At 36.8% G+C, this 26,804-nt stretch overlaps 1 protein-coding gene across 1 annotated transcript in view; it reads left to right on the top strand.

Moving 5' to 3' along the window:
* The window catches only part of jph3b (junctophilin 3b), an 82,664-nt gene extending 56,153 nt beyond the window's left edge, over positions 1 to 26,511 (top strand). Inside the window, exon 6 of the mRNA XM_022217495.2 lies at positions 22,337 to 26,511. Coding sequence (XP_022073187.1) covers positions 22,337 to 22,417 — 81 coding nt within the window. The 3' untranslated portion in view covers positions 22,418 to 26,511. The remainder of the gene's footprint in view (positions 1 to 22,336) is intronic.
* Positions 26,512 to 26,804: the final 293 nt, after the last annotated feature.

Below are 26,804 nucleotides of genomic sequence, written 5' to 3'. Positions count from 1 at the left end.
AGACTGGAATTTGCAAAAATGCATGTTGACAAGCCACAAAGCTTGTGGGAGAATGTCCTTTGGACAGATGAGACCAAACTGGAGCTTTTTGGTAAGGCACATCAACTCTATGTTCATAGACTCAAAAACCAAGCATACGAAGAAAAGAACACTGTCCCTACGGTGAAACATGGAGGAGGCTCAGTAATGTTTTGGGGCTGCTTTGCTGCATCTGGCACAGGGTGTCTTGAAAGTGTGCAAGGTACGATGAAATCTGAAGACTATCAAGGCATTCTGGAGAGAAATGTGCTGCCTAGTGTCAGAAAGCTTGGTCTCAGTCGCAGGTCATGGGTCTTCCAACAGGACAACCATCCAAAACACACAGCCAAAAACACCCAAGAATGGCTGAGAGAAAAGCGTTGGACTATTCTAAAGTGGCCTTCTATGAGCCCAGATCTGAATCCCATTGAACATATGTGGAAGGAGCTGAAACATGCCATTTGGAGAAGACACCCATCAAACCTGAGACAACTGGAGCTGTTTGCTCATGAGGAGTGGGCCAAAATACCTGTTGACAGCTGCAGAACGCTCATTGACAAATACAGAAATCGTTTAATTGCAGTGATTGCCTCAAAAGGTTGTGCAACAAAATATTAAGTTATGGGTACCATCATTTTTGTCCAGCCCTATTTCATTAGTTTTTTTTTTTTTAAATAATTATGTTAATCAACAATTCAAAAGTGATGGCTGATTTTGATTATTTAATTTTCAATAAATTTTTATTTATTGTTACTTTTGTGAGTTTCAAGTGATTTCAGTGAGAATTGTGGGTTTTTCCTTCTTTAACTGAGGGGTACCAACAATTTTGTCCATGTGTGTATATATGTATGTACACATAGGGTGTTTTCCTTGCCACTGTCGCCTTTGGGCTTGCTCTGGGGGTCAGGCATATGGGTTCTGTAAAGCGTCTTGAGACAATTTGACTGTAATTGACGCTATATAAATAAAATTTAATTGAATTTAATTGAATTTTCAAACACTAAAACAGGTCAATTTGACCCACAGGACAACACGTGAATTAACCAATACTACAAACAATAACTTGTACACACGTGGACAAAATTGTTGGTACCCCTCAGTTAAAGAAGGAAAAACCCACAATTCTCACTGAAATCACTTGAAACTCACAAAAGTAACAATAAATAAAAATTTATTGAAAATTAAATAATCAAAATCAGCCATCACTTTTGAATTGTTGATTAACATAATTATTTAAAAAAACAAACTAATGAAATAGGGCTGGACAAAAATGATGGTACCCATAACTTAATATTTTGTTGCACAACCTTTTGAGGCAATCACTGCAATTAAACGATTTCTGTATTTGTCAATGAGCGTTCTGCAGCTGTCAACAGGTATTTTGGCCCACTCCTCATGAGCAAACAGCTCCAGTTGTCTCAGGTTTGATGGGTGTCTTCTCCAAATGGCATGTTTCAGCTCCTTCCACATATGTTCAATGGGATTCAGATCTGGGCTCATAGAAGGCCACTTTAGAATAGTCCAATGCTTTTCTCTCAGCCATTCTTGGGTGTTTTTGGCTGTGTGTTTTGGATGGTTGTCCTGTTGGAAGACCCATGACCTGCGACTGAGACCAAGCTTTCTGACACTAGGCAGCACATTTCTCTCCAGAATGCCTTGATAGTCTTCAGATTTCATCGTACCTTGCACACTTTCAAGACACCCTGTGCCAGATGCAGCAAAGCAGCCCCAAAACATTCCTGAGCCTCCTCCATGTTTCACCGTAGGGACAGTGTTCTTTTCTTCGTATGCTTGGTTTTTGAGTCTATGAACATAGAGTTGATGTGCCTTACCAAAAAGCTCCAGTTTGGTCTCATCTGTCCAAAGGACATTCTCCCAGAAGCTTTGTGGCTTGTCAACATGCATTTTTGCAAATTCCAGTCTGGCTTTTTTATGACTTTTTTTCAGCAGTGGTGTCCTCCTTGGTCGTCTCCCATGAAGTCCACTTTGGCTCAAACAACGACGAATGGTGCGATCTGACACTGATGTACCTTGGCCTTGGAGTTCACCTTTAATTTCTTTGGAGGTTGCTCTGGGCTCTTTGGATACAATTCCAACGATCCGTCTCTTCAATTTGTCATCAATTTTCCTCTTGCGGCCACGTCCAGGGAGGTTGGCTACTGTCCCGTGGGTCTTGAACTTCTGAATAATATGAGCCACTGTTGTCACAGGAACTTCAAGCTGTTTAGAGATGGTCTTATAGCCTTTACCTTTAAGATGTTTGTCTATAATTTTTTTTCGGATGTCCTGAGACAATTCTCTCCTTCGCTTTCTGTTGTCCATGTTCAGTGTGGTACACACCTTTTCACCAAACAGCAGGGTGACTACTTGTCTCCCTTTAAATAGGCAGACTGACTGATTATGAGTTTGGAAACACCTGTGATGTCAATTAAATGACACACCTGAGTTAATCATGTCACTCTGGTCAAATAGTTTTCAATCTTTTATAGAGGTACCATCATTTTTGTCCAGGCCTGTTTCATTAGTTTGTTTTTTTAAATAATTATGTTAATCAAGCAATCAATTCAAAAGTAATGGCTGTTTTTGATTATTTAATTTCCAACAAATTTTTATTTATTGTTACTTTTGTGAGTTTCAAGTGATTTCAGTGAGAATTGTGGGTTTTTCCTTCTTTAACTGAGGGGTACCAACAATTTTGTCCACGTGTGTAAATTCGAAGAAAAAACGTTTTACTTTACATATTATCCCTAAACATAAGGCCAAAAGTGTAAAAAAAGTTCACATTAAAATGATTAAAGCTGCACAAGGCAATATTTCTACAGATTTCTGGTCATTCTCACAGTAAAAAGTTCATTTGAAAACTCAGAATCCCTGCGTCATCGTGAGTCAGACACAGAGAAGCAGCTGAACCTGATCATAGATGAACTCCCTCATTTATTACGAAGCTTCACAACGACTATAAATTAGTACCGAGAGCGTTTTTTGGTACTTTCAGGGGCAAACAGCTGTGAAGGAGACTGGCGGAGTCAGCATTTATTCTCTGCTTCCTAATTGGTTATGGTTCAGCGACACACTTAATGACATGTCTTAGCAAATAGCTTCTTATTTCTGTATATTTGGCCACCGTTTGTGTTGGTTATGATAAAAAAAGAAAAAAATGACACGCCTGTTTCAGTCCACTGGATTTTTCTCCATTTACAGGACACAGACAAACTGAAGAAAAACTGGTTACTGGATCACTGTGTCTCCAGAAATGAGAAAAATCTGTTATTTTCCCATCATTTATATAAATTTTTATATTAAGTAATATAAATGATGCCATTTTTCCCTGTAAATAGAATTAGTAAAACAATACGAATGTCTTCAGTCAACATAAATCCACATGTAAATGCTGAATATTTCTGTCCAAAACAATGAGCAACTGCTTTTATCCCAATTAACCTTTATTTAAGCTATATTTATCACAAATTAAAACACAAATAAAGGAGATAAAGCATGAATAAAAGCAGAAATTCTGATTTAAAACGAGAAGAAACAACCTGAACAAGAGCAGAAGATGACATTAAACACCTGAATTGCGATAAACAGTGAAAATGAGTCCAGGTTTCGATGCTTTTCTGCAGGTTATTTCAGGTTGCAGCTGCTCGGTGAGTTAAACTGAATCCCCCAGAACAGCTGCACCTGCTAATCCAATCGTTTGAGCGTGTTTGATAAGAGCCCACATTAAAAGACAGCAGTGAAGCTATTTAAAGAGATAAAAACACAATAAAGGTCTCATAAATAAATGAAATCCAGCATCTTTTACGCCTTATATTGTTCTAGTCTAATTATTGTTGGTGATAAATCGCATCCAAGAGCTTGTAGAAAACATCACCATAATCCAAAACCGACAGAAAAGTTGCCTCAGTCAGAGTTTTTCTGGAGGATAGCATGGTCTTCCTTTTGAAAGGCTTTCTGTAAGATTTGGCTGCACAGATTTGATGTCATTTATCCTTAAGAGCATTAATGAGGCCGACGCTGACGCTGGGTCGAGGTCAAGACCAGTCGAGCTCCCGGATGCTCAAATGGTGAAATGATTTCATGATGGGTCTGACTTTGTGCTATTAATATTTGATAAATCTTCTTAGATTTTTTGTTTTGCTGTGTTTTTTTAAACAGATTTATTGTCGGCATGCCATAATACCATGAAGAATAAAGAAATCCCACAAAATGAAACTAAACCCAAAACTTTAAAAAAATTAACAGATCCTATATGTTTTATTGTGCTGATGTACGTCTTAAGGCTTTTTTTTTTTTTAACCTACATTAAAGGTGGAATCTGTGACTCTAATCTGGCACATTTTTGTCAAATTCAGTTAATATCTTTTCACAAGTGACAACTAATGAACACTTTATGTAATGCACTCCTGTAAAGTTTTGCAGATGTTGACTATTGCACCACTAAACATTGCATGTTTTTTTACACTTTTTTTCTTGCACTGCACCTGTTTAAATTGCTAAAAGCAGATCTTTTTTGCTTGATCTTAGTTTTAAACTACTGACTGACTTGAGAACAAAGGTTAGAACTTTGCTATAACTTTATTATCATGAATATTTAAATTCCTGACATAAAAATAATGTGAAATCACCAATGATCAAGGATGATTATTAGCCTACATTAGTGGGGACTTATAGCTAGCTAGCTATTTCTACATTGGGCTAATATAGCATAATATCATTAGCTCAGCATGAAGTTAGCTGGTATGCAGCAAGCTAATACAGCATAAGGTCATGAACTTAACATAAAGTCAGCTTGCTAGCATATACTACAGCAAGCTAATATAGCATAATGTTATTAGCTTTACAGAAAGTAAGCTAGCCAGCTTGTGTTACAGCAAGCTAATATAGCATAACATTATTGATTTAAAATAAAATTGTCTAAGCTAATATAGTCTAATGCTGCAAGTTCAACATAAAGTCAGCTATCTCGCTAGTGATACAGCAAACTAATATAGCATAATGTCACTAGCACAGCACAAAATCTGCTAGAACTACAGTAAGCAAATATAGAATGATGTTCCAAGCTTCACATAAAGTCAGCTTGCTAGCAAGTACTACAGCAAGCTAAAATAGCTTAAAATTATTAGTTAAATTGAGCTAGCTTGTGCTACAGCAAGTTAATGAAGCTGTACATTGTTAATTTGAAGCCAGGTAGCTAAGCAAGTGCTACAGCAAAGTATGCCAATATTAACTTTAAAATGAAGTCAGATGGCGAGCTAATAGTACAGAATGCCAGTATAGTTTAACATTTTTAGCTTAACATAAAGTCATCTTGCAAACAAGTGCTACAGCAAGCTAATATAGCATTATGTTATTAGTTTTTGCATAAACTGAGAGAGCTAGTGCTACAGCAAGCTAATATAGCATAACAATATTAGCTCAACATAAAGTCAACAAAGTTGCTTGTGCTACAATGTAATATAACATAACATTCTTGACTTAGCATAAAATCAGCTAGCTAGCTTTTAATAACACATTATTTACAGCGAGTTAGCTATTATGCCACTGATAGTGTACATAACTTATCAGAAATCTAAACTAATTTGTTAGAAATTATTGATATCCATAATGGAATTTGGAAGTCCTATTTTTGTTTTTCCACACATTACAGAAAGTAAATTAGTTGTATTTTGTTCAAATTGATGCATAACTCTCCGTATGACTCATGTAAATACAGAAAGCTGTGCAAATGGATGTTATTATGAAGAAAACCGAAACATTTCTGTCTGTTCTGTCAAAATATTACATCAAAATAATGCAAAGCTGTTTCCTTAAAATTCTTCAGACTAGGAAAATGATTTCAGTTTTATTTAAAGAAAACAAACTGGCACTGAGCAACAAATACTCACTTGTATTTCTTGTTCCCTGATCAATGTTCACTCATATTTACTCTCCTTTTAGTTCTGTTTTTGTTCAGCAGCTGTTTATTAAAGTTGCTGCTCATGTAGTTTACAACCTGCTGAACTAAAAATATTAAAGTTCAAAACAAGAAGTTAAACTATCACAGAGCTCTGAAGACCTGAGGTTTCTCTTCCCACCTGGTCAGCTGCTGATATTGTGTTTAATGTGAGTAGTTTGCAGCTGTTGGTCCTGAACATCCGACTGGACGGCGGCTGTAACGGTGAATTTGTCATATCTGTCATGTCACCGCCACACATTGATTTGACTAAAAGGATTTGTTGCCCGCTGTCATGAGGATACATCCCATCCCCGATGACATAACACAATGTTATCCCAACATATTAAGATAATCCTGCGAGAGAGAGGCACCGGGAGGTTTAACCTTGTGAAATATAGATTTTTTTTCCCTTTTTTAGGGGAGGGATTACGCTGTTATAATATAATTTGTTGGCTGCGTCTTGACTTGGGTTGGTGGACAGCCTCTGCTACGTTAATCCCGGGTTGTAATGTGGTCGTGGCATTAGCTAATGAGAGTGAAAAGCTGCACATTGTACGCCGCAGCTCGCAATATGTGCATAGCTTCCATGTGCATCTTGCAGCAGGAGCAGTGGATGCTGCTACCTGCCACCTGCATGCATGAAGCCTTCCAATGCATGGATGTATAGCGGAGGAGAGAGAACCCTGGCGGTCCTCTCTGCACCCTAGTAACAGCAGATTGGCAAACTGGCCCCTTCCTCACTGGAGGCCCCCTATTGGTTAACCGGCGCTCTGTTGCTAGGGAACAGCGTATGCCTTGCTTCAGCGGCGGCCAATCGGTGGGCGTTTGACGGTGACAGAGAGGAGGGGGTGGTGGTGGTGTGTGTGTGTGTGTTTGCAGCCGCAGAGAAGCAAGAAGTGAGATTTGTGTAAGACAGGTTCACAGCAGATACTATCACACACATGCGGTTCCATGGTAACCAACACCAGGGATGCTCACACAAACACACACAGATCGTCAATCAATCAATCAATCAGTCAATTAATCAATCAATCAATCAGACTTCACTCCTCCGGATGCAGTAGAAACATGCTCCGTGCTGCTTCCTCTCCAGCCGAAGCCGCCATACCATGAAAGCTGCGAATCAAAAATAGCACCGCACCTTCAGCTTCCACTCAAACACACCGACTAGTCGTCATGGAACACAGAAACGAACCTCCCAGCGTCCCAGAGGTTCGTATTTACGCCCAGACGAGTCCCCAGACGGACGAGACTTTCAGGACCAGAGACGACAGTAGGCAGCAGGACGACAAAGATGGTTAGAAAGTAAAGAAATGCAAAGAAATTCAAATGTATGCAGCGGAGAAGCAGATAAATCAGAGACTTTGGGGTGAAAATGTGTTTAAAATATCTTTAAAGTGGCTTCTTGAGTAGCTAGTACAGTTAGTAGCTTGTGTCACACCGTAAAAAGGAATTTGTAAAAAATATAATTTAAATGTCAAAAAAATTATTTTAAAAAACCCATAGAAATACTTCAAAACTCAAAAACTATTAAAAAATTAAAAAGTGGAAGTGAAAGTAATAGGCAATATCTGGTTAAATTTTTTTAAATTATAATAAAATACAGTAAAACAGTGTCATACATTTTAATGTGGACATTATATGAACATTATATACAGTTTTGACCTGATTTTTAAATTTTATTATTTTCTTACAATCAGCATGTAATTAATACTTTTTTCTGTGATTTTTGTCTGTAATTTAACCTCTTTTTTTCACAAAACAGAGAAAATCTGTTAAAAAATAGTTAAAAATTGATTCACCATTTTCCAGTGCATGATAATTTTTTTTCTTCTGAAAATACAGATTTTTCACGTGGACATTATTTACAATTTTGGTCTGGGTTTTTTTCAGATTAACATATACATAATGAAAATAATACTTTTTTTATAGTTTATAGTTTTTTTATAGTATTTAATTACATTACTAGATGCAATTTTACATTACAAGGAAAACCTGTAAAATGACCATAATTTTATGGTCACATGTAGTAAAATTACAATGTTTTTTTTGGGGGGGGGCATGTAACTTAACACATTTTTGTGTGTGTGTGTGTTTCTTTTTTTTTTTTAACTAGATTTAATTACATTACTAGATGTCATTTTGCAATATAGGGACAATCTGTAAACTGACCATTTTTCTGTCCTTAATATATGTATTTTCTTTTGAAATAACAGCAAATATTGATCTCAAAAATAACGATTTTTTTTCTCTATCGATACAATAGAAAAAAGTTTTTAAAAAATAAGTATTTTTGTACAACTTCTGTTTTTTTAACATGGACATCATTTACAATTTTGGCCAAATAAATGAATACTTTTGTCTGTGATTTTAAAAGATGATGTGTGAAATTTAACTGGAATATGACAAAAAAAAGATGTAAAGATGTACCATTTTTCAGCCTTTAATATACATATTTTGTTTTCAATTAATAGCAAATATTTCTAAAATGGTTATCTTTGTTTTGCTGATTTAAATACAGTTCAAAGAGTATAATTTCATGGTTATCCAAATACAGATTCACATCTTTACGCCAACATTATTTATTATGAAGTTTAAGGCTTACTTTTAGAGTTGTCATTTAAAGTTACTTTTCTAGTTACTAATCTGTAATTCAACAACAGAAAGAAAACCTGTAAAATCGCAGTAAATTGTGCAAAAAATTGCATTTTTTAAAAAACTAAATTGCAGTTTTTTTTAACAATACAGGACGAGGCTGTATCATTTTTGAGGGTGTTGTGTTTAATGAAATTATTACGTCTGATATTTCTGTACCATCCGCTGTGCAGCATCAAATAAAGAGAGAATTGTTGGAAAAGGATCAATAATCACTTTCCACAATCTTTCTTTTCTCATAAATAAAGGAAAAGGAGATTTATTTCTAAAAAGAAAACCCAATTTTTATCTCAGCTCTGACAGCAGTTTGTCAATATGGACTAAATAGTTCCAGTGTTTTTATGATGTTCAAAAATGAATGAATCTCACGACTCCATCAATCAATAAACTTCTGTTTTCCACAGTTTCTGAAGGAGGTTAAATGATGTCTGTAGATCTGGAGTGTAATAAATTCTTATTATCGGATGTGGGAATGTAGTAAAATAACTTAAAATATGAAACTAAGGAAGAAGGAAGCGACTCTTGCAGACATGTTGTGATCCAGACGGCTTATTGCTCTTTAAAGAAAACTAAAAATACCTGAGGCTCAGCGGTGCTTCTCTCCTGGGGGCCGCCGGCGCCGCTGAACCACAATAAAGCAGGAAATCAAAACTCCACAACACCGGGAGGCTAAAAATGACACTTTTATTATTAGATTACATTAAATCGGACAGAAAGCACAACATGTTGCTTCACTGTCATCAGGTTTGTCTTCAAGTTTGTCTGCTGCAGGTTGTCTGATAGAAACCCAGATAGGACATGCTTTTATTCTGTAAACGTTCTGACAAAGTTCTAGTTCTGTTTTAAGATACGTTCTGTAAATGCAAAAGACTATATAATATCGAAACATTCCTAAAACGTTGCACTGAGAACTTCCTTCCTTTGTTCAGACCGTGAGGAAGTTGTATTTATTTCAAAATAAAAGTCTAAGTGAACTTTTTTATCAATACCTGTATGTTTATAGTACATACAGAGGAACTGAAACACCACAGTGTGCAAAAAGAAAAATATAAATATAGATTTTTGATGTTTACAGCATGTAAATTAATGTTTCTTCTATGATTTTTCTTGATATCTGTAATTTCATTCTTTTCTTTTCATTAATTTTCTTTAGTTTGATATTTTTGTCTAATTTTCAAGCAGTAAAAGTAGTGTATTTTTATTACTATTATTTGAATACTATTAATTATTACTATCATTTAATTACTGTTTTGTAAAATACAGAATTTTGATGGGGACATTATTCACAGTGTACAGAAAAGAACAAATATAAATATTTCTACACCAAAAAAATACAAAATATGAATACAGTTAACCCTTTATGCTTCAGTGCGTCGTAGGTGTACCGCCGGTGGTACACCTACTAATTTGCATAGTAATTTCAAGAATGTCCGATGGCTGCAAACACAATTATACAAACACTATACGCCGATAGAAAGCTTAGATTCTCATGAATCCGCCGGTATAAACAACTTTCAGATGTGATTACCACAGCGGGTGAGAAAAACACATATGTCCAACAAAAACAAATATTCATCCATCCGTTCTCTATACACGGCTTCAACACACACAGCGCGACTCACATTTCCGGGTTCATTATTACACACAGAAAAAAAGATTCCACAAAAAACGGCCATAATCCAACCTTTTACATCCAGACAGCACAAGCCAGTAAAATATTTTGTCCAAAACATGTCCTGAAGTCGGTATAAAATCCCCGAATCGGTCGTTTTCAAGGAAATGCACCTCGCGATGTGCGTCCAATATTCCCCGTATTTTTCGTAATTTTTTTTATTTAAAAATAGAATATTAGCGATTTTTTGTACTGAAAACGGCTGGAATTGACTGAAGCTTAAAGGGTTAATCTAATATTTAAATAATATTCTCAGGATATTTATCATTTTGAATATTGTTTCTTTAAAGTTGAAATATTAAAATGTTCTTAGCATTATATCAGAACTTCTGATAATTTTCACCAACTATAACTCTATTGTACACATTTAGGTATAAATATTACATTTAGTCATGAGCTCTATTCTTTCTTCATAATTTAATTCAAAAAGGTAAACTTTCATACATTCTATATTCATTACATGTAAAGTGAAATATTTCAAGTGTTTTTTTTAAATGAAATTTTTTTTCTTATAGTTCCTGACAATCAGAAATCCAAAATCAAAAAGATATTAGAATATTAAATTTTGAATAAATTATTATTCACACAGTATGGCTTCTTTTATGTTTTTAATGAACTGACATGATTTTTTAAAAATCTCTTTTAACTTTGGCATGAAAGAGACTTTTTCTTCAAATTCATATTCAATATCCCATTTTCATTACACTTAAAACTGAATATTTCAAGCCCATATTGTTTTAATTTTTTTAATCTAAATTTTTTATAATTTTTCTTATAATTCTTGAAAATATTAAATCCAATATCTCAAAATATTACAATATTCATTTTTTTCCAAATTTTATGCTTTTAATTAATTGACATTTGTAGAAATCTGTTTTTGACATAAAAGAGTCAGACACACCTGAAAGTTTTAGATTGTTTCCTGTTGATCCTAAAACACAACGACCTGCCGTCAGACAATCAATGGAACCAAAAGACACAACAAGAGCTCCAAAATACGACTGAAGTCAGACAACATCTAAACACTGAAGACAAACCAGGAGCTTCGATGTCCAGAAGTCCACAAAGTCCATAAAGTCCATGAAGTCCACCTTCAGACTGAAAGCTGCAATGATTAATCAATGACTTTAATCAGTTTAAGTAATAATCTAATAAAAAGAACTGTCTAAATTCTTTTATTTTAGCTCCTTCAATGTGACATAAAATAGATTTATTGTATTTATAAATTCTACAAACTTCTTTTATCCATAAAGACAATATTGTTCAGTTTAGCACTAAAAGTTCTCCGCTTTTACTGTCTCAAACTGTGGATGTTAAATGATTTTTAGGTATCATTTTAAAAGATGCCCTCAGGCTACCAGAGTAATGACTAATTTGAACAACTAATAGCAGATAAAAAGACAAATCTACTGCAGAAGAGGCTTTAAATAGGTGTTTGTAGGTATATAATCCTGGTCAGCACACTGACTGCTGCTTTCTTGTGTCGGCCACAAAAAAAAGCAACAAAAAATAAAAGCTTTACAGTAGTGTTCTCGAGCCTGTGAATGATAAAAGCAGGAATCGTTCTCTGGGTATCAGCGTGGGAGAGATGTGGCTCCACGTTCGCCGTGTTTCCTGAGATGATAAAAAGCCCGTGTTGGCGATATTTTGTTGGCGCGCTTCAAAAATTCAGATGAGGATCAAAAAGCACACCAAGGTTACTCGCTCGCGGCTCCTGTTGTGGGTTTTGTGTCAAGGATTTCAAGGCGCTGCACAACTTTGTGTTTCTGAATCTGCGCTCTAATTATCAGAGCTGCCGTCTTCGAGTCGACGGGAAACTTTTGGCACATCGATAAAATGACTGCTGTGGCTGAAACCTTCATTGTAGTGATGCGAAATGAAGTGAAATGCTATGTTTTTACAACATTTATTACATTTTAATTATCTGTTTTTGGGCATCACCTGCTATTTATCACTGACATACTTGTATTTAAGGAAAACAGGCATTTTCAGCCTCAATTTGGTTAAAAGTTATGCTAGATTTGCTAGGAAGCTAATCTAGCACAATATTATTAGCTCAGGATAAGGTCAGCTAGTACTACAACTAGCTAATGTAGCATAACATTATTAGCTTAACATAAAGTCAGCTAGGTAGCAAGCGCTACACCAAGCTAATATAGTACAATATTATTAACTCAGGATAAAGTCAACTAGTACTACAACAGACTAATATAGCATATTATTAGCTTAACATAAAATCAGTTAGTACTACAACAAGCTAACATAGCACAATGTTATTAGCTTAACATAAGTCAGCTAGCTAGCAAGCGCTACACCAAACTAATATAGTACAATATTATTAATTCAGGATAAAGTCAGCTAGTACTACAACAGACTAATATAGCATATGTTTAGCTGAACATAAAGTCAGTTAGTACTACAACAAGCTAATATAGCATAATGTTATTAGCTTAACATAAAGTCAGCTAGTAATACAGCAAGCTAATATACCACAGTATTATTAACTTAGCATAAAGTCAGCTAGCTAGCAAACGCAACAAAAGCTAATATAGCACAATATTATTAGCTCAGCATAAAGTCAGCTAGTATTACGGCAAGCTAATATAGCATAATGTTATTAGCTTAACATAACATCAGTTAGCTAGCAAGTGCTACAACAAGCTAATTTAGTACAAAATTAATATTTCAGCATAAAGTCTGCTAGTACTACAGCAAGCTAGTATAGCATAGTAATATTAGCTTAACGTAAAGTCAGCTAGCTAACAAATGCTACAGCAAGCTAATATAGCATAATATTATTTGCTAAGCATAAAGTTTGCGAGTACAACAGCAAGTTAATATAGCATAATGTAACTAGTTTAACATAAAGTCAGCTAGCTAATGTAGCATTTTGGTTAAAAAATGTGATAGATTTGGTAGGAAGGGTTTTTTACATGGATTTATCACAGCTTGGAAGTTGTTAGAGATGAAATAACTGAACACAGTAGTTAATTTTTTTGAAAAGATATATATTAGAAAACTGCAGAGCTACATTTCACTTCATATGAATTGAAAACCTGTATTTTACTGCAGCAGTTCCCAGCGGAAACACTTTCATAAGCGGGAAAATGTTTCCTTCTTTGCCAAGAGGATTAATAAGCATCAGATAATAGGAGGTGTTTGTTGCAGTGACGACAGCTGCTGGACAGATTAAGTTGAATTTCCTTTTTAATGACAGGAAAAGAAGGCTAATGGGGATTTAGTGCTGTGATCATATTTAACCTGATCTGTGTTATCTCTGAGGGCTTTGATGCTCTTTGTGTGTTTTCAGGATTAAGAACGAACAGATTGTAGTGAAGAACTGTTGTTAAATATTAACCTGTAAATCCAGTGTTTTTAGTGGCAAGTCAGTAAGAAAAAAACAAAACAAAATCCCTTTCTGATATAATAAGGCAGGCAATGATAAGATCCCCAATTAATACTAGCACCATGCAATGAAATGGAGAAATAATGGTAGAAAATACAGATTTCTGAGTTCTAAAACAGCCACTAAAGAATACATGGCAAAAATAACAAAAACTGCAAAAATCTGTCACTAATGGTGCCAGAAAATATGTTAAAGTTTTAAAATGACCAAAATCACAGCAACTATTTGTCAGATTATTCTATTTTTACTTGTAGTAGTTGTTTATTACCATACTTTGTAAATGAACGCATTATTATTTGTAAAAATATCGATCTTTGATGTAATTTTTGCCCGACGTTTTTACTGTCAACACGTTATTTATTACTTTTTTTTCAATTATTTTTATTACATATTATATGTAATTTAGCAAAACTGTAGTAGGGACGTCTAGCTAGCGAGCTAGTGCTACAGCAGGCTAATATAGCATCATGTTAATAGCTTAACATAAAGCCAGCTAGCTAGCTTGTGTTACACCAAGATAATATAGCATAACATTATTGACTTAACATAAAATCATCTAGCTAGCTAGTGCAACAGTAAGCTAATATAGTAAAACAAAACCAATTTTTTCTTGTTTTGTTTTTTTCTTGTGTTTTTCCATAGATATTATGTGAGTTAAATCTGTAAAATAATGACTCACTTTTATTGCTGTTTTTCAGTCTTTAATATACATGTTTTTTCTTTGAAATAAAAGAAAATATCTATAATTAAATAAATATTTTCTGCTGGTGTTGTAAAAGACCAAATGCTATTTGTAAAAATACAGATTTTTGGATTACAGTTTGGGCCTACTTTTTTTATTTTTTTTTATTTTTTACACAAATGTACGTAAATTAATGCTTTTTTGCTTTCATTTTATGAAATGATTCACAGTATAACTTTTCTTTTAAATAATATCTTTAAATGTGTATATTTCTTGCTAATGTGTAAATATAGTAAAAACTCTGTAATTTTACTGTCAAATGTTGTGCAAGAGCAAATCAGTGTTTGTAAAATTATGGATTTCTGATTTATTTATAGATATCATGTAAATTATTAGTATATTCTCTGATTTTACCAGTTCTTATCTGTAATTTATACAATCTGAAAAATACTAGTAAATTGTAAAAAAAAAAAAAAAATTAAGGTAATGATTAAAAAAATGTTTTTTGCAGTGTATCATAGGTCCCTACAAGTAAAACTAATTTAAAATGCAAAGAAATTCTAACATTTACAAAAGAAAGTAGGAAATATGCTTAAAATGTAAAATCCAACAGCTCTAATATTTCTTTCTAACTTAGTTTTTGGTCTCAATATTGACACCAAATGTATCCCAACATCACAAACTGTGGTTTTTCTATGAAACCTTTGAACTTCTTGTGTCTTTTTTTTTGTGCAAATTTTGCCACCAAAACACAATATTGACCACACTATCTGGACTTTTTCTAATACAGACAAACCTACATATACTAGCTTGAGTTCTGGGCTGCTGCTCAATATTTCTAAAGCAATACTACACTTATATTATCAGCGTAAAGACTAAAACAGGGGGAACAGCTAATCTGAGTCTGTCCAGAGATAAGACTTTTCCACTATCAGCACCTCTAAAACTCACTAATTAATACGATACATCTTGTTTGTTTAATGTGCAAAAACTGAAGCGTGAAAGCGACAAGTTGTTGCTTCAGATATAACATACAGATACTGGAAAATGCATCAATCAGCGAGAAAGTGTTTTACAGAATATCCGTCTTTTCCTTGAAGAAGCGCATCCTGTCACCAAGATCTGATAGTTTCCATGTAATTTGCTAATTGAAAATATTAATCGTGAGTGATTATTCTGCGGCACAAATGAAATAATTACAGTGAAGAATAATGTAATTATAGCCTAATCAACAAACCACTGCTTAAAAAGTGGAAAGCTCCGGCGAAAATGAGTGAGAATGTGTGTGTGGATGCATTAAAACGAAAAAAAAAATCTTGATAAACATGGGCGGATGAGACGAGCGCATCCACCTGTGGTCTGGTAATCATCTATGACACAGATCTGCGATAAGTCTATCAGCATGTTGATCAGCACAAACCTCGTTAGCGGCCGCTCTGGACGGATTCATTTACAGCGATGATACAGCTTAATAACTAGTGCTAGTCCCATTTCCCTTCTCCCACTGCTGCTATTGTTGAAGCTATTTCAGGGGGTAGTCTTAATTAAAACTATAGGTCTTCTTCTGAAGGCCTTTTCTCGTTTGGTAAATAAAAAAAAAAAACACTCCTCGTAACGTCAACGAATATCCTCACTCGTACATTCACCCTGAGTGGACAGGTGGTGGGAAAAGACTGGCCTTCACCCACACGACCCGGGTTGTCAGCAAGCATCTGCTGAAGTGTCATTGAGCAAGACGTCCTCCTCCTTCCCCACCGTCACCACCACCCACGGCTTCATGGCCGCTGACCTGCGACCTCCCCCTGTCAGAGAAGGTGGACTTCCATGTTAGATCAACGCAAGACTGTATTATTTGTCTTAACAAGCAAATTGCACCAAAGTGAAAGATGAGAGCCTTTAAACGGCAAGAAACGTACGAGATGTGGCAAAAGAAACAACACGCATAAGTGGATCTTGACATGTTTCCTCCTTGCTGCTGGCTCATTGTAGTCAAAAGATGTTTCAAATATTGAACAATATCTCAATTTTTAGTCTTTTTGTGATGATTTGTAAGCATACGCATAGACTGAATATAAAGATGAACAAACCCTCCTCAATTCCATCAAAAAATGAGCATTTGGGTCATCCCGCTTCAATTCACCAGAACCTCCATCTTCAATTTGACTGATTTTTCTTTAAAGTTTTCAATATTAATCAAGTTGACCACGTGTAAAATCTGGGCTCATGAGTAACATTAGTTTTTGAGTTAAAGTGTCTTAAAGAAGGTGGGTTCATGATGAGTTTTGCTGAGCATGGTGGTGGCAGTATCATTCTGTGGATCAATGTTTGAAGTGCCATAACTTCAGAAATGATGTAGCCAGAGTGCTGAAATTTTGTAGGCTTATTGATATGTACATCTGGTCTTCAATGGTACACCATGCTTTGATAGAATAACATGCCTAAGTGGATATTTACATGTTTCTTCTTTGCAGCTGGGTCATTTTAGTAAAAAAAAAAAAAAAGCCTTTAATATTGAACAATATCTTAAGTTTTGCTCTTTTGAGGTGATTTGTAAGCATCTTCAATTGCTTAATTCCATCCAAAAATGAGCAATTCAGTCATTCCTCCTCCATTCACCGAATGCCCCTTCTTCAATATGACTGATTTTTCTTTAAATCGGTGAATATTGATTGAGTTGAGCATGTGTAAGATCCAGGCTCATGGGTAACATTAGTTTTTGAGTTAAGAAGGTGAGATCATGTCAATTTTTGTGAAGCATAGTGGTAGCAATATTATGCTGTGGATCAGTGTTTGAAGTGCCATAACTTGAGAATCAATGTAGCCAGAGTCCTGAATTTTTTTTAGGCTCATTGATACACACGTGGACAAAATTGTTGGTACCCCTCAGTTAAAGAAGGAAAAACCCACAATTCTCACTGAAATCACTTGAAACTCACAAAAGTAACAATAAATAAAAATTTATTGAAAATTAAATAATCAAAAACAGCCATTACTTTTGAATTGTTGATTAACATAATTATTTTAAAAAACAAACTAATGAAACAGGCCTGGACAAAAATGATGGTACCTCTATAAAAGATTGAAAACTATTTGACCAGAGTGACATGATTAACTCAGGTGTGTCATTTAATTGACATCACAGGTGTTTCCAAACTCATAATCAGTCATCCTGCCTATTTAAAGGGAGACAAGTAGTCACCCTGCTGTTTGGTGAAAAGGTGTGTACCACACTGAACATGGACAACAGAAAGCGAAGGAGAGAATTGTCCCAGGACATCTGAAAAAAATTATAGACAAACATCTTAAAGGTAAAGGCTATAAGACCATCTCTAAACAGCTTGAAGTTCCTGTGACAACAGTGGCTCATATTATTCAGAAGTTCAAGACCCACGGGACAGTAGCCAACCTCCCTGGACGTGGCCGCAAGAGGAAAATTGATGACAAATTGAAGAGACGGATCGTTGGAATTGTATCCAAAGAGCCCAGAGCAACCTCCAAAGAAATTAAAGGTGAACTCCAAGGCCAAGGTACATCAGTGTCAGATCGCACCATTCGTCATTGTTTGAGCCAAAGTGGACTTCATGGGAGACGACCAAGGAGGACACCACTGCTGAAAAAAACTCAAAAAAGCGAGACTGGAATTTGCAAAAATGCATGTTGACAAGCCACAAAGCTTCTGGGAGAATGTCCTTTGGACAGATGAGACCAAACTGGAGCTTTTTGGTAAGGCACATCAACTCTATGTTCATAGACTCAAAAACCAAGCATACGAAGAAAAGAACACTGTCCCTACGGTGAAACATGGAGGAGGCTCAGTAATGTTTTGGGGCTGCTTTGCTGCATCTGGCACAGGGTGTCTTGAAAGTGTGCAAGGCACGATGAAATCTGAAGACTATCAAGGCATTCTGGAGAGAAATGTGCTGCCTAGTGTCAGAAAGCTTGGTCTCAGTCGCAGGTCATGGGTCTTCCAACAGGACAACGATCCAAAACACACAGCCAAAAACACCCAAAAATGGCTGAGAGAAAAGCGTTGGACTATTCTAAAGTGGCCTTCTATGAGCCCAGATCTGAATCCCATTGAACATATGTGGAAGGAGCTGAAACATGCCATTTGGAGAAGACACCCATCAAACCTGAGACAACTGGAGCTGTTTGCTCATGAGGAGTGGGCCAAAATACCTGTTGACAGCTGCAGAACGCTCATTGACAAATACAGAAATCGTTTAATTGCAGTGATTGCCTCAAAAGGTTGTGCAACAAAATATTAAGTTATGGGTACCATCATTTTTGTCCAGCCCTATTTCATTAGTTTGTTTTTTTAAAATAATTATGTTAATCAACAATTCAAAAGTGATGGCTGATTTTGATTATTTAATTTTCAATAAATTTTTATTTATTGTTACTTTTGTGAGTTTCAAGTGATTTCAGTGAGAATTGTGGGTTTTTCCTTCTTTAACTGAGGGGTACCAACAATTTTGTCCACGTGTGTATGTACATATGGTCTTCAATGGTACAACCCTGCCTTTTCCTAGAAAAATACAAACCAGTTTTATAATTTTACAAATTTGATCAAAAAACATCAAATATTTCTGTCTACTCCAATATTCCACCAACCATAAAACCTTCATTTTTCAGCCTAAGGGGTGGAATTTTTTTTCCCATGTGATTTGCACCAATGGGAGCTTTAAAAATGTAGAGTATGGTGCGAGTCAGAGGCATACTGTATGAGAAAATAGATATTGAAATTATGGTTTTTGCCCATTATTTGAACATGCATTTAGCAGAATGTGATGGTGAAACTTCCAATAGTGTCCTAGCCTTGCCACGCTAGACAACCCAGCAACGAATTTAATTCTCTGCCAGGGTGGGTCTAGTTACCCTCGGTAAGCCTCGAGGTTGGATGCTCCTAAAACTGGCCGACGAATCACCATGAAGTGTAGAGTCAGAAGGCGGGCGTAACTAAGTGACGACAGAGGCGCGACGATTCTGACAGAAACAACTAGCCTAGCCGCGCTAGACAACCCACGGCAACGAATTTAATTCTCTGCCAGGGTCGACAACAAAAACGACAACAGTCGTTGAGCTCCATAAGCACCGACTCTGAATAATCTTTCTGTTAACATGTCTGTAATATACTTGAGCTTCACCCATTGACTGTATAAATAAGGCTTCCTCTGATTTCCGGCGCTCTAAGAACTATGTCAGCCTATTCGTTGCGCTGATTGGTTGTATACCTACCCAATTGCTGCAGAGTGATTTGATAGACAACCTTTTAACTCGCTTCCCTCCCTGTCGAGAGTTCCTAGACCCTTGTGTCTTCAGACCTGGGTCTAGCGCGGCTAGGCTAATAGTGTCCCAAACTGGAAGAATTCTATAACACTGTTACTGGACTAAAAGAAAAATCACGGTTTTCTAACGTAGAATGCATTAGTATTAATGTGCTAATGGGCAATGTTGACTCACAAATTGGATTTAGAACTCTGGTATACTGCAAAACACAGAGAGATTTACCTGGTACGAATAGGTTTCATTAGTGTATGTGAACAAAAATGGCCAAAATGAGTTGGATATTGATTCCTGTGTTGTTCTATATTTTAACTCTGACATCTGTTGGTTCTAAGCCAATGGTTTTGTTGGGTAGCTGGATAGGAGAGGTGAAAAAAAGGTAGATATCCTCAGGTAGAAGACCCACTACAAGTCCATTGAGGTGGACTGTGGGGGTTTTGCAGTGTAGTTTTTACATCAGACTCTCAAAGGTTTACAGGAATGAAGAACCACCAATAACTTAACTGAAGCTGCAGAAAAGGTCCATTTGGACACAAGCCGGGGATTGATCACCCCTAACCGGGTCGCATAAGTGAAGGTGTCTAACGATCTAAGACCTGAAATAGACCCTGAGTTCACCACTGATGATGTGTCGAAGTTGTGCCATCTGGTGTTTAAGTAAACAAATCAAATGTACCACGGGGGCTTTTAAACGTGGCTACTCAGATGAAAAATGACTCCCCTGGTTGTCCTCCAGAAACCTTTGGGTCTTGTTTGACTCCCAGTTTTCACTTATTTTCAATTAAGAAATGCTGCCAAACTACGTGCTTTCTTATGTTTCCAACAGCTTGAACAAATCATCCATTGTTTTGTCTCCTCACGTCCAGACTATTGTTAAGCCTTTCTGCTGCGCGACTACCAAACAACTACTTGTTCTGGCAGCAGGACGATGCTTTCTTACCCTGATTTATTCTTCTTTAACAAATTATGCCTGTCTTTGCTGCAAATAGCTATTCTTGTGCATTGCCTGCTATTAGAATTCAGTAAAACTCACTATTTGTAAAGAAACGGACAAGGCGGCCACACGTTCTGTCTAAGATTTGTAATTTAATATTCAGAAAAAGGTGTGGCTTTTCCTCTATATAAGCAAGAGGAACATTGACCACATGGTAGCAGAAACTAGCTTAATAAAATCTCTAAATTCATTAGTGTTATTCATCAGTATTATCAGTTGCTGCCTGAACATTTTGCATTACATTCTCAGAGCCTTAAGCAGTTTTTGTGTGTGTGAGTCAGTCATGACTTCTCAGTTTTGCAGAGGAGCACAGATTTTTTTGTTTTCACAGAATCTGGTTTGAGCAAATGGTTAATTTTTGGATAATTTTTGAAATGAGACATTTAGAATAAAGTGATTTCGATTACATATTGCAATTTTAAGCTCTAATGGTGGCGGGTTTGTGGGTTCAGATGGTTAAAGCGTTATTAATCTAATGATATAATCGAATAAAAGACTTTCACATATTCTAATGTAAATTTCCTCATTTTTTTTTATAATGACAAACTTGTAATCTTTGGCTTTTGAACTGTTGGTGAAACAATTTAAGCTAGTTATAAAACATTAAATTCAATGTTCAGGGAGGATGTGGCTCAGTTTAGGCTCTTTTTCACTGCAATATGAAGTCCTGCACCTGTACAGAAACAGCACAACCATGAATATAACTAGAGAGAATTCAAAAATATGTTCTGTGTAGTATGGCACAGTGATAATGCCACAAAAAAACCCTAAAAAATAAATGCTGACTCTACCTGCTACAGATATTTCACTACTTACATGTTGAGTTTGTGTTCATTTTTGTCTTCTATCACTGCCTGCAGTTCAACCAAAAGATCGCAGAATTTTTGTCACATGACCATTGGTTGCAGCTCAACCACTGATGGCTCGATGGTTGCACTGAGAATTTACACATTTTTTGTTTTTTACAAAATGTGATTAATTTCAACCATATTTTTTGGCAATTTCTTAAACAAGACATTAAGATTAAAGAAGTAGAATTTAAGTTTTCCAATGGAACAGCTCATCTCAAATGATGAGTTCAGTGACAGCCGGGAAGTTCAAAATCACACAATTCATTCTGTTTTTGTAGTTTCTGGCTCTCATAAATGGCGTTTTTAGCATTTTTTTTAAACAATAACACTTGTTTCAAACCTACTGTGCAGTTTTGAGAATCAGAGGATTAGCTGGATGTCAGTACGTTTGAGTTCATGTGTAATATTTTTTTTTATATTTGAAAAGGATTTTGTGAACCAGCGAAACATCCTCCTCCAGTTGACGCGACAGAATCCACCCGACAGCAGTGGGTTGACAGTTATGCAATGACGAGTGCTGGGATGTTAAAAAAAAAAGTGTGAAACAGCTTCAAAAACAATAAAAATTATAAAATAGCAGAGCGTTATTGATGTTTACGTTATAACGAACGGTTCGGTCCTACTTGGTTCTGCTTTACATCATGTTCACGGACACACTAACACCTCTGGATGTGGTTTTAAACGGTAAACGGGTGATTAAAAACTACCATCCGTGTGTTTGTTGCAGGTTGGATTTACTTTATGTATGAAAACAGCCTCAAGTGTGTGAAGCTTTGTGTGTCTGTGTGTGCTCATTATTGACACTTTCCCTTTTCTCTCGTTTCTCCCACGCAGGCCTACAGCTCCATCCTGGTTGTCATGGTGATTCTGCTCAACATTGGAGTGGCTATTTTGTTTATCCACTTTTTTATTTAAAGACAGCACTGCTTTCAGAGTACCTATGCTACAACAACTATAAATTCATATGAGTATTACACCTGCTGCCCCCTTCGTGTTCCCGGCGGGAGGACTCGGACCGGGGAGGGAACCGCCGCCGTCTTTCCCGGCCGACCCAGCTCGGTCGGTGGATGAAATAAAGGGGGTGAACGGGTCCACGTATCTGGACTGCAGGGAGATGAAGCAGTCCAGAACCTGGACGTCAGCGGCTCACATGCAGACTCCAGTGGGCTGATCCTCAAGTCCACGAGGAGAAAGGACTGACGAGACAGAACTTTTTCATCCTCAGATCATAGTTTTCAACAGATTTGTAACTTATAATTTATTTATTAACATTTTTCTCTCATGTACAATTGATGGCTATTTTCTTTTGTAACCTTCCACCCCTCTTTATAAAATCTCCTGCCTTTTTGGTTCCCCTCCGCCTGGCGCTGGGTGTCGTTACCGACGGTGGCGTTGGCCGATGCACACATGTTCGACGCTCCGGTTGTGTGTTTGAATTGATGTTTTTTTTCTTCCTCATCTTTCTGTGTGTGGATGTGTCTCCAAGTAGCTCAGTGGCCTTTCACGCTGTTCATGAACTTTACCAGAACATCTCACAAGGACACACATCCAGCATCCTACTAGCATCAGCTGTGCTCTCCCTCCCACTCTCCGTCCACCTCCACACTCAGAGGACGGAGCTTCCTCTGAGTTGGTGGTTGTTAAAGGCAGATCGTCCTTGGCAAAGTCCTGCGCCTACAACTGTACCAGGTATTTAGAGGAGCTGCTGCCTCCATCGCAGATATGTCTTTAAAGGTCTCCGGCTGCTTCCCTCAGAACTTAACCCCAAGACCGTGACAACATCTTTTATACTATACATGCAAGATGTCAGAAAAAAAACAAGCAAAAAGTACAACTAGTCGCCACCTGCCTTGCTTTTGTAGCGGAAAACTGAAAAAACAATGCATGCATGTGTGCTGTAATATCTTAGTTGTGTGTCGAGTCTGAAAGCAGAAGAAGCGTCAGAAGCACATGTTAGGTTTTGACCAGGGAAGCGTCTGGAGACCAGCCGGTTCGGTATTGATTTTTCAGGGATAAATGACACCAATTAAAGTCCCTGTGTGGAGATAGATGATGCAAGGTCTGTTGCAGAGTAGCAGCAAGCAGTGGCCAGAGCTGCCTCCATTCCTTAAAGGTCCCATATTGTGCCCCCGTTTTTAGCAAATTAATGAAAATCTTACATTTACACAATATTTCTTTCAGTTTTTCAGCACAAAACACCACAAAGAGGGTTCATTTCACCATGACTGTATAACTCCTGGTTTTAGTTCTGTTTCAAATGGGGTGTTTCAGTGGCTTTAACTTTAAATACAGCTAAACTGTCGCTGTCTCTGCCCCCTTCAGGAAGAAGACTCTCTCTGCATGATTAACAGCTTGCAGCAAAAACCTATATTGTGCCCCTCTTCTTTTTTTATTAACTATATTAATGAAAATCTTACATTTTCACAATATTTCTTTGAATTTTTCAGCACAAAATACCACAAGTAGGTTAACTTCATTATGACTATAAAACTCCTGGTTTTAGTCCTCTTTTAAAAAGACTATTTCAGTGGCTTTAGCTTTAAATACAGCTGAGTTGCTGTTGTCCACGTCCCCTTCAGGAAGAAAACTCTGTGATTAATGGCTTGCAGCAAACACCTGTATAGCTTCCCCTCCCCTCCTTTTTGCAAATTAAATAAAATGTCATGTTAACAGCTTGCAGCAAAAGCCCATATTATAACCTTTTTTTTTAGCAAATCAATGAAAATCTCACGTCACTGAAGGTTTCTTTCGATTCTTTAGCACAAAATACTAAAAAAATGACTAATTTCACTATGCTAGTACAACTCCTGGTTTTAGTCTTGTTCTGAAAAGGCCATTTCAGTGGCTTTAGCTTTAAATATAACTGAACTGTTGCTGCAGTCCCCGCCCCCTTCAGGAAGAAGACTCATATTGTGCCCCTTTTTCACAATGCATCCAGAATGCATCTTTCAGTTTTTCAACACAAAATACCACAAAAATATTTAATTTCACCGTGACTGTGTAGCTCCTGGTTTTAGCCCTCTTCTAAAAAGGCTGTTTCAGTGGCTTTAGCTGTAAATACAGCTGAGTTGCTGCAGTCCCTACCCCCTTCAGGAAGAAGACTCTTCTTTAGTTTTTTTTAGTACAAAATATTTCAAAGCAGATTTATTTCACCATAAGTCTGTAACTTCTGGTTTTAGTAGTTTTATAAATGGGCAGTTTCAGTTTCTGCAACTTTAAATATACCTGAACTCTTGCAGTCTCCTCCCCCTTCAGGAACGAGACTGTGTTTGTGGCTAACAGCTAGCAGCAAAAACAGTTAACATGGCAGCTGACTGCAAGACGATCACCTCTAACTTTCTTTTTAAGAGATCATTTTACATGCAAATATCGCAAAATTCACTGACAGACCTTGATTTTAACTCTGATTGGTTTCTTTCATATTTTTAAACATAGTTTATTGCAAGTACTAACTTTTTACATTATTACACATAGACATATTTTTATGACCTTTAGAAGATGCTGTAATTAGTTTATCACTATGTTAAAATTCAAACAAAACTATCAGTGTTGAAGGCCTGTGGTGCAGACTTTGCAAAGACAGCAACAGGTGGACTAATAATTACTTCCAAAGCTGTACCTAGCTAGCTAGCTAGCTAATTAAAAATAATAGTAATAAACACCCAGAGGCATGAGTGAGATAACTGTACAAATATTTTTAAGTTACATAAATAACTCCTAAATTTATGAATTAGCTTTTTCTTTTTCTTTATTAAGAATTGAGTTGTATTAAAATGCAGCAAATGTGAGCCCAGAGAGCAGGAGAGAAGCAAACGTGTAAACACCGGCTAAGTTTCGGCTGAAGCACAACAGACGACATAAAAACACAAATAACGTGCCCAGTCTTTGTTTTATGGCTTCAAATAAGTTTCTACTCAGCTTTACAGTTTCAACAGAGGTTAGACCTGTGAGCTAACAAATAAAGCTAATGCTAATAGTAGCCAAATCAGCTGCACACATGCTAACACTAAGGATTTTTACTCTTGTTGTGGTGACATTGTCATCAAATGAAAGTAAGCCACTGGAACTTCAGTTTAGTAGGTGTTGGGCTCTTGTGTTCACTCATGCAGCCAACAGGAGCAGTAAGGGGAAGGATTAGGCTATACATTTTTTTTTAATTTTATGATGATTTGCTCCTCAGTTTTTATGTAGAAACTAGCTGGAATTCTTACTTGGGGAAGTCATGTTGCTGAGGGGTGCTAGAGGAATAGCATTGGCAAGCGTCTTTATAATCTTAGAGCGTTTTTTTTTTTTTTTTACCTCTACATATGAAATGGGGTTTTCCACCATATGGGACCTTTAAGTATTCCTTCAAGACTGAAGTACAGTTGCAGGTACCCGTCTGTTTTTAAAAACACGCATCCATCCCTCAAACCCATCTGGCAGCTTCTGTTTGTTTGCATGTGTGAATGCTCATCAGGGTGTATGAACGTGTGTGCATCCTCCTCCATCCACGTGATGGGATGGCGGGATGGCTGAGCCCGTTGCCATCAGTAACCACTTCCAGGGTGGTGGTGTTGGTGGTGTTGGTGGGGCTGGACAGGGAGGTTTGCTGTTGTTTTTATTCTGTCGGACAGCGTTTCTCAAACTACAGATTGGACCTCAAACTCGGCTGTAGTCTCATTTCTGGTGTTTTTTTCCCCCTCCAGCATTACAACAAACAGCTCAGTCTAATGTGCCTGCACCCCAAGAGGCAGAACAATAGATTTTTTTTTATTTTATTTCGAGTCCCAGACAGGTTTAAGAGGCTCTGCTGTTCGCCATCAGCCTGGTGACGAAGCCCTGCGCCACCCGTTAGTCTGCAGCATGCTACAGCATGCCAAGCTCTCTATAGTTTGACTCTCCTCTTTCTCTTTCTTTCTTTCTTTCTTTCTTTCTTTCTTTCTTTCTTTCGTTTTTATGGGAATTACTCTGTTTTTGTTTTTCAGTTGTGTGGAGAAAATAATGAAAGTGTTTGAAAGAAAACCCGAGACGCCTCCTTGTTGTTTTTCCTTCTTTCTTGTGTTTTCGTACTTTGCAGTTTTCGCAGCATCCATCTCTGGTGCAGGCAGACAGAGGGAGGGAGTGGTACAGGCCTGGTTGAGGGAGGAGTGTGGTTTCTATGGCAACCTTAACTGAATTTTCCTCCGTCAGCAGAGGGGCGTGGCCTGTGTTTGGTGGGGGCCGGGCTTACCTCAAGAGACCAATGTTCTGAATGAGAGGGGCGGATGGAGGGAGGTGAGGAAGAAACAGGAGTAGAACAAACAGAAGGACAAAAACTGCA

This window comes from Acanthochromis polyacanthus, chromosome 8, assembly GCF_021347895.1.
Source record: "Acanthochromis polyacanthus isolate Apoly-LR-REF ecotype Palm Island chromosome 8, KAUST_Apoly_ChrSc, whole genome shotgun sequence".
Taxonomy (NCBI): Eukaryota; Metazoa; Chordata; class Actinopteri; family Pomacentridae; genus Acanthochromis; species Acanthochromis polyacanthus.
The sequence above is the reverse complement of the archived record's forward strand: the minus strand, read 5'-3'. Positions and strand labels throughout refer to the sequence as shown.